Source organism: Oncorhynchus gorbuscha, linkage group LG22, assembly GCF_021184085.1.
Source record: "Oncorhynchus gorbuscha isolate QuinsamMale2020 ecotype Even-year linkage group LG22, OgorEven_v1.0, whole genome shotgun sequence".
NCBI classification, from domain to species: Eukaryota; Metazoa; Chordata; class Actinopteri; order Salmoniformes; family Salmonidae; genus Oncorhynchus; species Oncorhynchus gorbuscha.
In genome coordinates this window covers 45901394-45916068 of record NC_060194.1, presented here as the reverse complement: position 1 = coordinate 45916068, position 14675 = coordinate 45901394, and the positions used below count along the sequence as shown (strand labels likewise).

The 14675-nt window shown below is 45.0% G+C and overlaps 1 protein-coding gene across 4 annotated transcripts in view; it reads right to left on the bottom strand.

The window, feature by feature from the left end:
* The window catches only part of vav3b (vav 3 guanine nucleotide exchange factor b), a 120184-nt gene that overhangs the window by 5913 nt on the left and 99596 nt on the right, over positions 1-14675 (bottom strand). For all 4 annotated transcript variants that reach the window (XM_046322344.1, XM_046322347.1, XM_046322345.1 and 1 more), the window contains exon 25: positions 12379-12511. In XM_046322344.1, the coding sequence (XP_046178300.1) occupies positions 12379-12511 (133 nt within the window). The remainder of the gene's footprint in view (positions 1-12378; positions 12512-14675) is intronic.

Genomic DNA, 14675 nt, shown 5'->3' with positions numbered 1-14675 from the left:
CTCCGAGGGTCCTCACCTCCTCCCTGTAGTCTCGTCGTTGTTGGTAATCAAGCCTACCACTGTTGTGTCGTTCGCAAACTTGATGATTGAGTTGGAGGCGTGCGTGGCCACGCAGTCGTGGGTGAACAGGGAGGTACAGGAGAGGGCTCAGAACGCACCCTTGTGGGGCCCCAGTGTTGAGGATCAGCGGAGTGGAGATGTTGTTGCCTACCCTCACCACCTGGGGGCGGCCCGTCAGGAAGTCCAGTACCCAGTTGCACAGGGCGGGGTCGAGACCCTTGTTATGTGTATGTTATGTGTAGGCCTAGCTGAGGCGACCCCGAATCCCAAGTTTCGGCTCGATCGGTCATTTGGTGTCCGAGTAAAACCCTAATTGGTGCTGAAAATCCACTTTTTTCCATGACTTGCTACGGGGTCCTTGAATGAGCTATCGGACAGAAAAGGTTTGGGTCTGTCTATATGGGCCGAGACGGTCGCAATGCACCTAGTCTTGCGACTCTGGGACATTTCTAAATGTCGCCATTTTCGTGATGCAAAAATGAATTGAAGTCATTGCAAATGTACGAAGCTGTTTCTCGGTCCGAGAACCTTCTAGAGCCACCTAACTCACCACGCACTATCGACCTGAGGTCTAGAACAGGTTTCTAAAGTTTCGGAACTCTAGGTCTGACGGTTCTTTTTTAGCTCGAACAAAGCTAACTATTGGAGGCACTGTCAGTCTCTACGCACCCCAATACGTCCCTCCTTCCAAGTTGTGTGTCTGTGTGATTTAGTTTTCCTTTGAAATTTTATGGGAAAAATGACTGATTTACAGTTCATGGGGGTTGCCTAATCACACATATGAAGTTTTGGACAGATCTGACTTTTGTAACCCCTCAAAACAGCCCAAGAGACACCAATTATGGCACTTCCCGTTGGCACAGGAAGCTATAAGTCAACACATATCCTCATTGGGGTATGCTGTTACAGAATCCTGAGGTTTAAGTCTTTATGTTTAGAATTGACTGATTTACACAGGGTTCAATGCATTATGTCTATCAAACTGCAGGCAGGGTATGGATATACACTTTTAGGGTGATTTTAACCACTTCCGGTTGGTCCAGGAAGCTTAGAATCAACACAGGTAGACCTCATACTGGCCTGATGGACTGTTACCAAAGACAGGTTCATACGGCATTCATAACCCATATAGGCTTCAGGTTGAATTTAGGGGTGCAGGCAATGTATTCCTATGGGGAGAGAAGTCAATGCAAACTCTTTGAAGTAAACACCTTCTTTGAACTATTAAGGGTTAATGCCACACGGTCAAGGTTAGGCTTGCACGGATCGGGAGGACCTTAGGAACGTACCTGAGGTCGAATTGTGCTTCTCACCCTAACAGTTCTCTCACTGTCACCCAAAAGCAAATGACATTGAGGGCCAGCCTTCATTTGGGGCCTACTTTTCTAATGGTCGCTGTGCTTAGACCGAGCAAGCTACGGTCAAGCGGGGCATCTCGTTGAACTCGGCACGGCCTAGAGAATATGGAAATGCCATTGTAGGCTTTGTGTGTCTTTAAGCACCGCACTTTGTCACTCCATCCTTGCTGTGTGTGTGTTTCTGTGTGTGTGTGTGTGAGAGAGAGCTTTTCTTTGACATCAGTTTATGGGGGTTGCCTAATCACACATATGAAGTTTTGAAAAGATCTGACCTTTTTACCCTTGGAAACTGCCACTGTGACACCATTTAAGGCACTTCCGGTTGGCACAGGAAGCTATAAATAAACACATATCCTGATTGGGGTATGCCATTACAGAATCCTGAGTTTTAAGTCTTTGTAAATAACTCAGTTCTTAACGTAGAGTGTTTAGTGAGTGTGTGTTATTTCAGAAAATCATAGAAAATCACAGAAATCTCGCAGAGCTCCGCAGTTCACCTATCCGTCATCGTACGATTTCTCTTAAATGACGATAGATAAATGGCTGGTTCTTTTTTTATTGACACCGGAGGCTCCTTGACTTTGACGTGAAGTGGAAAAATAATTTCTCTATTTTTATTTTGGACCTTTAATCCCAGATAAATGGCCATAACTCAAAAACCGTTGAGGCCTAGACGCCATCTTGTTCTGGGCCAACTGCCCATTATCCCAAACCTACGTTCACCTAGTTTCGGCTTCGAAATTCTTTCCGTTTTCGAGATAATGCCCCGTCGTGAATCGTGATGTTTTGTCCAATAGCAATATGATTGCTTATGCCCCCTTGTGGGATATTCCGGGACAGCGGAAAAATGACCAAAATCTTATTATTTTTGTAAAACGGAAACCGAATGTCCGACAAAGTTCATTTGATGACTTCCTGGTAGGTCCGGCCCTGCCGCTCGGCCCGGCGCCGTCCGTGAATTTTACAAACGATTTCATAAGGGACCGTACATTTGCAATATGGACTTTCTCACTAACCATACAGCAACTGCCGAAATCTTCCCTTAAGGTATGTAAGTGGCTCTGGATCAGAGAGTCTGCTAAATGACTCACTACTGTGGTGGCTCTGGATCAGAGAGTCTGCTAAATGACTCACTACTGTAAGTGGCTCTGGATAAGAGAGTCTGCTAAATGACTCACTACTTACTGTCATCGCTATGGATTAGAGTCAGCTAAATGACTCACTACTGTAGTCGCTCTGGATAAGAGAGCCTACTAAATGACTCACTACTGAAGTGGCTCTGGATAAGAGAATCTGCTAAATGACTCACTACTTACTGTAAGTGGATCTGGATAAGAGTATCAGCTTAATGACTCACTACTGTAGTGGCTCTGGATAAGAGAGTCTGCCAAATGAATCACTACTGTAGTCGCTCTGGATAAGAGAGTATGCCAAATGAATCACTACTGTAGTGGATCTGGATAAGAGAGTCAGCTAAATGACTCACGACTGTAGTGGCTCTGGATAAGAGAGTCTGCTAAATGACTCACTACTGTAAGAAGATCTGGATAAGAGAGTCTGCTTAATGACACATGTAAAAAGGCTTCCAAAGTGTTTAATTTCCAGTTGGACATTTCAGAGTTTATTTTCCTTTATGAAAAATGTATCAACCCTTAGAAAAATGTCCATTCATTAAAATAATAATTAATTCAAATTTCCTGTTGCTGCTGCAAGATTATTTTCCTGCTTTAGCAGACTGTCCAAATGAAGATCCTACACGTGTAGAACCATCTCCAGTGTTCTAAGCCTTGACATCCTGTACTGTCCAAGAAAAAAAACAGAAAGGGGTTTGGTTCCGCTTTTATTTTTGTGTGTGTGTGTGTGTGTGACATTTATGCAAGTCATATCTTTCTCCATGCCAACCCACCAGTCATACACACACACACACACACTGCTCTACACACACACACACACACACACACACACACACACACACACACACACACACACACACACACACACACACACACACACACACACACACACACACACACACACACACACACACACACACACACACACCAGCATGAGGTAACAGCCTTAGTCCAGCATGGGGTCTGTCAAATACAGATGGCTGTAATTCCCACCACACAAACAGTGACTTCTGTTCTCACACACACACACACACACACACACACACACACACACACACACACACACACACACACACACACACACACACACACACACACACACACACACACACACACACACACACACACACACACACACACACACACACACACACACACACACGTCTGTTCCCATCAGAGAGGCTGAATAGCCTGGTCGTACTGTGCACCCTAGCTCAAGTCAACTCCGCAATATGGTTCCCTGGTTTACACCCACTCCTTCAGGGATAAACAAACACAGGTCAGTATGGGTTCCCTGGCTTACACCCACTCCTTCAGGAATACACAAACACAGGTCAATGTGGTTCCCTGGCTTACACCCACTCCTTCAGGGATAAACAAACACAGGTCAATGTGGTTCCCTGGCTTACACCCACTCCTTCAGGAATAAACAAACACAGGTCAATGTGGTTCCCTGGACTTACACCCACTCCTTCAGGGATAAACAAACACAGGTCAATGTGGTGGTTCCTTCAGGGATAAACAAACCCAGGACTTACACCCACTCCTTCAGGGATAAACAAACACAGGTCAATGTGGTTCCCTGGCTTACACCCACTCCTTCAGGGATAAACAAACACAGGTCAATGTGGTTCCCTGACTTACACCCACTCCTTCAGGGATAAACAAACACAGGTCAATATGGTTCCCTGGCTTACACCCACTCCTTCAGGGATAAACAAACCCAGGTCAATGTGGTTCCCTGGCTTACACCCACTCCTTCAGGGATAAACAAACACAGGTCATGTGGTTCCCTGGCTTACACCCACTCCTTCAGGGATAAACAAACACAGGTCAATGTGGTTCCCTGGCTTACACCCACTCCTTCAGGGATAAACAAACACAGGTCAATGCTTACACCCACTCCTTCAGGGATAAACAAACACAGGTCAGTATGGGTTCCCTGACTTACACCCACTCCTTCAGGGATAAACAAACACAGGTCAAACAACCCACTCCTTCAGGGATAAACAAACACAGGTCAATATGGTTCCCTGGCTTACACCCACTCATTCAGGGATAAACAAACACAGGTCAGTATGTGGTTCCTTCAGGGATAAACAAACACAGGTCAATGTGGTTCCCTGACTTACACCCACTCCTTCAGGGATAAACAAACCCAGGTCAGTATGGGTTCCCTGGCTTACACCCACTCCTTCAGGAATAAACAAACACAGGTCATTGTGGTTCCCTGGCTTACACCCACTCCTTCAGGAATAAACAAACCCAGGTCAGTGTGGTTCCCTGGCTTACACCCACTCCTTCAGGGATAAACAAACACAGGTCAATGCTTACACCCACTTCTTCAGGGTTCAATGTGGTTCCCTGGCTTACACCCACTCCTTCAGGGATAAACAAACACAGGTCAATGTGGTTCCCTGGCTTACACCCACTCCTTCAGGGATAAACAAACCCAGGTCAATGTGGTTCCCTGGCTTACACCCACTCCTTCAGGGATAAACAAACACAGGTCAGTGTGGTTCCCTGGCTTACACCCACTCCTTCAGGGATAAACAAACACAGGTCAGTATGGGTTCGCTGGCTTACACCCACTCCTTCAGGAATAAACAAACACAGGTCAATGTGGTTCCCTGGCTTACACCCACTCCCTCAGGGATAAACAAACACAGGTCAATGTGGTTCCCCGGCTTACACCCACTCCTTCAGGGATAAACAAACACAGGTCAGTATGGGTTCCCTGGATTACACCCACTACTTCAGGGATAAACAAACCCAGGGCAATGTGGTTCCCTGACTTACACCCACTCTGTCAGGGATAAATAAACACAGGTCAATATGTTTCTACCGCTGCCTAACCAACACACACACATCGATAGACGCACACCAGTGGAGGCTGCTGAGGGGAATAAGGGCTGGAATGGTGTCAATGGAACGGAAATCATGTGGTTGAAGTTGATGACACCATTCCATTATTATGAGCCGTCCTCCCATCAGCAGCCTCCTCTGACACACATACTTTAATGGAAACACACGCACACGGGTGCAGATGCCTGTATTGAGTATTGAGGGACTGGCGCTGTAGTGAGTGACTGGTGTTGTGGTGAGGGGCATGCGCTGTAGTGATTGGCAGTCGCTGTAGTGAGGGACTAGCGCTGTAGTGAGTGACTGGGGCTGTAGTGAGGAATTGGTGCTGTAGTGAGTGGCAGGCGCTTCCCCAGTGTTTCCAGATATCAAGTATGCCGACATTTGCGCAGTCTTACACAAGATTTTCCCCCTGGCACATTTTATGGCTGGCGCTCGCATTGCCTTCATTGTTGTTTTCCTTACATGTGTTTGTTCCTATTGCTAATATTGTTAATTAGTTTTATGTTTTAAGTTTAAGTTTAAGTTAAGTTTAAGTTAAGTTTAAATTAGTTTTAAGTTTTAGTTTATGCACAAAACAATTTAGGCAAAAGGGATCTTGATCCAGGAGGGTATTGACTGTCTCCAGTCTGGGTACCAGTCTATTTAGCTGACATTCCGCTTCTGGCCACAACGTCACTGCCAAAGATACTGGCCTTTCGGCAATCTCAACGTTCAATATGCAGCTGGATTTACGGAGGAGTTGCTTATTGGTTGTTGGTTGTTGGAAATAACATTTGCTATGAGAATCAAAATTGAGCTCAGGTGCATCCTGTTTCCATTGATCATCATTGAGATGTTTCTACAACTTGATTGAAGTCCAGCTGTGGTAAATTAAATTGATTGGACATGATTTGGAAAGGCATACACCTGTCTGTATAAGGTCCGACAGTTGACTGTGCATGTCAGAGCAAGAGGTCGAAGGAATTGTCCATAGAGCTTCGAAACAGGATTGTGTTGAGGCACAGATCTATGGAAGGGTACAAAAACATGTCTGCAGCATTGAAGGTCCCCAAGAACATAGTGGCCCCCCATCATTCTTAAATGGAGGAAGTTTGGAATCACCAAGACTCATTCTAGAGCTGGCCGCCTGGCCAAACTGAGCAATCGGGGGAGAAGGGCCTTGGTCAGAGAGGTGACCAAGAACCCGATGGTCGCTCCAGAGTTTCACTGTGGAGATGGGAGAAACTTCCAAAAGGACAACTATCTCTGCAGCACTCCACCAATCAGGCCTTTATTGTAGAGTGGCCAGACGGAACCACTCCTCATGACAGGCACAAGGACTCTCAGACCATGAGAAACAAGATTCTCTGGTCTGATGAAACCAAGATTGAACTATTTGGCCTGAATGCCAAGCGTCACGTCTGGAGGAAACCTGGCCCTATCCCTACGGCGAAGCATGGTGGTGGCAGCATCATGATGTGGGGAAGTTTTTCAGTGGCAGGGACTGGGAGACAAGTCAGGGGAAAGATGAATGGCGCAAAGTGCAGAGAGATCCTTGATGAAAACCTGCTCCAGAGCGCTCAGGACCTCAGACTGGGGTGAAGGTTCACCATCCAACAGGACAATGATCCTAAGCACACAGCCAAAACCACGCAGATGTGGCTTTGTGACAAGTTTCTGAATGTCCTTGAGTGGCCCAGCCAGAGCCCGGACTTGAACCCTATCAAACATCTCTGAAGAGACCTGAAAATAGCTGTGCAGCGTTGCTCCCCATCCAACCTGATAGAGATTGAGAGGGTATGCAGAGAAGAATGGGAGAAACTCCCCAAATACAGGTGTGCCAAGCTTGGTTCATACAACTAACGAAGTACTAGAAGCAGCTGCAATTTGGATTGAGGGTCAGTTCAAGAACAAGCAAATGTACAGTGCATTTGGAAAATATTCAGACCCCTTTACCTTTTCCACATTTTGTTACATTACAGCCTTATTCTGAAATGTATTACATTGTTATATTTACATATATTTACATATATTTTCATCAGTCTACACACAATACCCCATAATGACATGAGTCAGACATTTAAGCATGTTAACCCTCGCAGAACCTTGGGGCGGCAGGTAGCCTAGTGGTTAGAGCGTTGGGCCAGTAACCGAAAGGTTGCTAGATCGAATCCCTGAGCTTCATATGTATATACTGTAATCTATTCTACTGTGTTTTACTCAATGCCACTCCGACATTGCTCATCCTAATATTTATATACTTCTTAATTACATTCTTTTATGTGGAGATTTGTGTGTATTGTTGTGAAGTGTTATGAGGAGTTGGCTTTGGGGGTGACCAGTGAGATATACCTGCTGGAGCGTGTGCTACGGGTGGGTGCTGCTATGGTGACCAGTGATCTGAGATAAGGCGGGGCTTAACCTAGCAAAGACTTACAGATGACCTGGAGCCAGTGGGTTTGGCGACGAATATGAAGCGAGGGCCAGCCCCATAAACCCCAGGAAGAGTAGCTGCTGTCTTAACAGCAACTAATGGGGATCCAAAATAAACCTCAGGAAGAGTAGCTGCTTTACAATTGGCTCATTCATCCCCCTCCTCTTCCCTGTGACTATTCCTCAGGTCGTTGCTGCAAATGAGAGCGTGTTCTCAGTCAACTTACCTGGTAAAATAACGGATGAATAAATAATAATAAAATTGTCAGGAACTAATGGGGATCCATAATAAACCCCAGGAAGAGTAGCTGCTGCCTTGACAGGAACTAATGGGGATCCATAATAAACCCCAGGAAGAGTAGCTGCTGCCTTTGGCAGGAACTAATGGGGATCCATAATAAACCCCAGGAAGAGTAGCTGTTGCCTTGGCAGGAACTAATGGGGATCCATAATAAACCCCAGGAAGAGTAGCTGCTGCCTTGACAGGAACTAATGGGGATCCATAATAAACCCCAGGAAGAGTAGCTGCTGCCTTGACAGGAACTAATGGGGATCCATAATAAACCCCAGGAAGAGTAGCTGTTGCCTTGGCAGGAACTAATGGGGATCCATAATAAACCCCAGGAAGAGTAGCTGCTGCCTTGGCAGGAACTAATGAGGATCCATAATAAACCCCAGGAAGAGTAGCTGCTGCCTTGGCAGGAACTAATGAGGATCCATAATAAACCCCAGGAAGAGTAGCTGCTGCCTTGACAGGAACTAATGGGGATCCATAATAAACCCCAGGAAGAGTAGCTGCTGCCTTTGGCAGGAACTAATGGGGATCCATAATAAACCCCAGGAAGAGTAGCTGCTGCCTTTGGCAGGAACTAATGGGGATCCATAATAAACTCCAGGAAGAGTAGCTGCTGCCTTTGGCAGGAACTAATGGGGATCCATAATAAACCCCAGGAAGAGTAGCTGCTGCCTTTGGCAGGAACTAATGGGGATCCATAATAAACTCCAGGAAGAGTAGCTGCTGCCTTTGGCAGGAACTAATGGGGATCCATAATAAACCCCAGGAAGAGTAGCTGTTGCCTTGGCAGGAACTAATGGGGATCCATAATAAATCCCAGGAAGAGTAGCTGCTTCCTTGGCAGGAACTAATGGGGATCCATAATGCTTCCTTGGCAGGAACTAATGGGGATCCATAATAAACCGCAGGAAGAGTAGCTGCTGTCTTGGCAGGAACTAATGGGGATCCATAATAAACCCCAGGAAGAGTAGCTGTTGCCTTGGCAGGAACTAATGGGGATCCATAATAAACCCCAGGAAGAGTAGCTGCTTCCTTGGCAGGAACTAATGGGGATCCATAATAAACCGCAGGAAGAGTAGCTGCTGTCTTGGCAGGAACTAATGGGGATCCATAATAAACCCCAGGAAGAGTAGCTGTTGCCTTGGCAGGAACTAATGGGGATCCATAATAAACCCCAGGAACAGTAGCTGTTGCCTTGGCAGGAACTAATGGGGATCCATAATAAACCCCAGGAAGAGTAGCTGTTGCCTTGGCAGGAACTAATGGGGATCCATAATAAACCCCAGGGAGAGTAGCTGTTGCCTTGGCAGGAACTAATGGGGATCCATAATAAATACAAAAATACAAATATACATTAATTGGGAGAGACGCACACGCACACGCACACGCACACACACACACACACACACACACACACACACACACACACACACACACACACACACACACACACACACACACACACACACACACACACACACACACACACACACACACACACACACACTGTGTGTCCTCCTCCTTTTCACTGCGTGTTACAGAGTGCTGCTGCTTCAGTCTGGAGCATCCGTTAGCTTAATCTATTCTTATTCCCTATATAGTGCACTATCAGGGGTACATCACACACATTATACAGGTTTAGGATCTTAATTTGAGCCAGTTTGCTACAGTAGGAAAATAATCCTGCAGCAACAGGAAATGTGAACAAATTATGTGGATTATAATTCATGGCCATTTTATGTAGGGGTTGGTCCATTTTTTCCTAATTGGAAAATCAACTCTGAAATTTTAAAGTGAAAATTACAAAACCCAGAAGCCTTTTAAAACCTCAGATGGGCAGGAAAGTTATCCTGCAACAGAGTGATCACATGACCCTAAGGGACCCTGGTCAAAAGTAGTGCGCTGTAAACGGAATAAGGAACCATTTGGAACGTAATCCTTATGAGGTTTGGTTGTTGTTGTTGTTGTTGTGCTGCTGGTTTGACCTGGACCTGCTCATACTGCTGCTGCTCACTGCTGCTCACTGCTGCTGCTCATACTGCTGCTGCTCACACTGCTGCTGCTCATACTGCTGCTGCTCATACTGCTGCTCATACTGCTGCTCATACTGCTGCTGCTCATACTGCTGCTGCTCACACTGCTGCTGCTCATACTGCTGCTGCTCACTGACTGCTCATACGCTGCTGCTGCTCATGCTGCTGCACACTGCTGCTGCTCATACTGCTGCTGCTCATACTGCTGCTCATACTGCTGCTCATACTGCTGCTGCTCATACTGCTGCTGCTCACACTGCTGCTGCTCATACTGCTGCTGCTCATACTGATGCTCATACTGCTGCTCATACTGCTGCTGCTCATACTGCTGCTGCTCACATGGCTGCTGCTCATACTGCTGCTCATACTGCTGCTGCTCATACTGCTGCTGCTCATACTACTGCTCATCATACTACTGCTCATACTGCTGCTGCTCACACTGCTGCTGCTCATACTGCTGCGGCTCATACTGCTGCTGCTCATACTGTTGCTGCTCACACTGCTGCTCATACTGCTGCTGCTCATACTAGTGCTCATACTGTTGCTGATCATACTGCTGCTCACACTGCTGCTGCTCATACTACTGCTCATACTGCTGCTTCTCACACTGCTGCTGCTCATACTGCTGCTGCTCACACTGCTGCTGCTCACACTGCTGCTGCTCATACTGCTGCTGCTCATACTGCTGCTTCTCACACTGCTGCTGCTCATACTGCTGCTGCTCATACTGCTGCTGCTCATACTGCTGCTGCTCACACTGCTGCTCATACTGCTGCTGCACACACTGCTGCTCACACTGCTGCTGCACATACAGCTGCTGCTCACACTGCTGCTCATACTGCTGCTCATACTGCTGCTGCTCACACTGCTGCTCACACTGCTGCTGCTCACACTGCTGCTGCTCACACTGCTGCTGCTCACACTGCTGCTCATACTGCTGCTCATACTGCTGCTGCTCATACTGCTGCTCATACTGCTGCTGCGCACACTGCTGCTCACACTGCTGCTCATACTGCTGCTGCTCATACAGCTGCTGCTCATACTGCTGCTGCTCATACTGCTGCTGCTCACACTGCTGCTCATACTGCTGCTGCTCACACTGCTGCTCATACTGCTGCTCATACTGCTGCTGCTCACACTGCTGCTCATACTGCTGCTGCTCATACAGCTGCTGCTCATACTGCTGCTCATACTGCTGCTCACACTGCTGCTGCTCACACTGCTGCTCATACTGCTGCTGCTCATACAGCTGCTGCTCATACTGCTGCTGCTGCTTCTACTGACTAAGATCACTGGCATCTTGTAGAGCTCTCTGAGGCTGTGGAGAGTGGTATTGACTGTTGACTGGCTTAGATACATACATAGCTACATATTGACTAGGCCGACATTTCACTGACTTCATCACAGCCTGTATATTTACAGTAATCAGAAAGTCAAATATTCAAATCTGGCCATATTAGGGCTGAGGGAAAGTCAAATATTCCAATCTGGCCATATCTACAGCCTTCATTTCCATGTGTTACAAGATCTAGACACGAGTGTGTACAGTTGAATATTAGAAAAATGCAGGCAGGTGGCCATTTCTAAATCTCCCAGAGCTAAAGGCAGGCTGTGGAGGAGGATGATTCGCGGAGGCCGAAACAAGCCTGCATATTTAAAGTCACTGTCTGGGCAAATGTGTGCTCGTTTCCTATTCTAACTAAACAAAAGGAAACATTTCAATAGACGACTATTAGGTGTTTCGTGGAATACTGATGGCATGATTTAATTTGTTAAAAAAGTTTGAAATATCCAATAAATGTCGTTCCACTTCATGATTGTGTCCCACTTGTTGATTCTTCACAAAAAAATACAGTTTTATATCTTTATGTTTGAAGCCTGAAATGTGGCAAAAGGTCGCAAAGTTCAAGGGGGCCGAATACTTTCGCAAGGCACTGTATATGAATTAAACATTTAAAAATTCCAAAAACAAGTTATATGGTGGTGATGGCATTCAGTTGCCTCCTGTACTCACCAATTACTGTACTAGACCATTAAGCGACTACCGGTGGTGTTCACACTGTGTTCACCAGTGGCAGTGTGCATTAAATCTCATTTATTTATAAATATATCTCAAAGTGCTGTACAGAAACCCAGCCTAAAACCCCAAACAGAAAGCGATGCAGGTGTAGAAGCATTAGACCATTATGTTAGTGGGGACAGGGATCTGTCCTTGTACTCACCAGAGCCAGTGTGTCGGATGCCTTGGGGCATGTTGTTCCCGTTGCTTGGCTCCCTGAATGGTACCTGCAGTGTTGTGTCCAGACTCTTGAAGCCCTCTCTCAGAGAATGCTGCTTGTAGTAGTCGACCAGGTCCTGGGTGTTTAAAAATACACAATAACTAGTGAAAACACACAGGAAATACATTTCAGACCCACCTATGGTGACTTAAAAGCTTAAGGAGGAGGAGCATGATGAATTTTAATTTATTTTTTCAATGGGATGGCATTATTTTCTTGGGGTGGCATTTCTTCATTGGGATGGTATTGTTTTATTGGGATGGTATTATTTTATTGGGATGGTAATGTTTTAATGGGGTGGCATTTCTTCATTGGGATGGTATTGTTTTATTGGGGTGGCATTTCTTTATTGGGATGGCATTTCTTTATTGGAATGGCATTGTTTTATTGGGATGGCATTGTTTTATTGGGATGGTATTGTTTTATTGGGATGGTATTGTTTTATTGGGATGGTATTGTTTTATTGGGATGGCATTGTTTTATTGGGATGGTATTGTTTTATTGGGATGGTATTGTTTTATTGGGATGGCATTGTTTTATTGGGATGGTATTGTTTTATTGGGATGGTATTGTTTTATTGGGATGGTATTGTATTGGGTTGGCATTGATTTATTGGGGTGGCATTTCTTCATTGGGATGGCATTGTTTTATTGGGATGGTATTGTATTGGGATGGCATTGATTTATTGGGGTGGCATTTCTTCATTGGGATGGCATTGTTTTATTGGGATGGTATTGTTTTATTGGGATGGTATTGTATTGGGATGGCATTATTTTATTGGTATTGTATTGCTTTATTGGGGTGGCATCTCTTAATTGGGATGGCATTGTTTTATTGGGGTGGCATTTCTTAATTGGGGTGGCATTTCTTAATTGGGGTGGCATTGTTTTATTGGGGTGGCATTTCTTAATTGGGGTGGCATTTCTTAATTGGGGTGGCATTGTTTTATTGGGGTGGCATTTCTTAATTGGGATGGCATTGTTTTATTGGGGTGGCATTTCTTAATTGGGATGGCATTGTTTTATTGGGGTGGCATTTCTTAATTGGGGTGGCATTGTTTTATTGGGGTGGCATTGTTTTATTGGGGTGGCATTTCTTAATTGGGATGGCATTGTTTTATTGGGATGTTTTATTGGTATTTTATTTCTTTATTGGGATGGTATAATTCTATTGGAATGGTATTGCCTTATTGGGATGGCATTATTTTATTGGGATGGCATTATTTTATTGGGATGGTATTAGTCTAGGTGTTATGTATGTCTTTGGTTGCCTAGATTGGTTCTCAATTAGAGGCAGCTGTTTATCATTGTCTCTGATTGGGAACCATATTTAGGTAGCCATATTCCTTGGGTATTTTGTGGGTTATTGTCTATGTCTAGTTGCCTGTGTTTGCACTCAGTATATTATAGCTTCACGTTCGTTTTGTTATTTTGTATAGTTTGTTTAGTGGTCTGCGTCTTCATTAAACTATCATGTATTCACATCACGCTGCGCCTTGGTCTGCTCCATTCAACAAACATGACAATGACATGACAATGGCATTGTTTTATTGGGAAGGCATTATTTTATTGGGATGGTATTGTTTTGTTTTATGGGGATGGCAGGGTTTTGGGGGGATGGTATTGTTTTATTGGGAAGTTATTGTATTGTTATATGGGGATGGTATTGTTTTATTGGGATGGTATTGTTTTGGGGGGATGGTATTGTTTTATTGGGAAGGTATTGTATTGTTATATGGGGATGGTATTGTTTTATTGGGATGGTATTGTTTTGGGGGGATGGTATTGGTTTATTGGGAAGGTATTGAATTGTTTTATGGGGATGGTATTGTTTTATTGGGATGGTATTGGTTTATTGGGATGGTATTGGAATGGTATTGTTTTATTGGCATGGTATTGTTTTATTGGGATGGTATTGGAATGGTATTGTTTTATTGGGATGGTATTGGAATGGTATCGTTTTATTGGAATGGTATTGTTTTATTGGGATGGCACTGTTTTATTGGGATGGTATTGTTTTGTTTTATGGGGATGGCAGGGTTTTGGTTGGGATGGTATTGTTTAATTGGGATGGTATTGTTCTATTGGGATGGTATTGTTTTTTGGGGGATGATGACAGCATAGCGCTACTAAACTAGAAACATGTGGGAGGATTTGACAGCATAGTGTCACTAAACTAGAAACATGTGAGAGGATTTGACAGCATTACACCACTAAACTAGAAACGTGGGAGGATTTGAC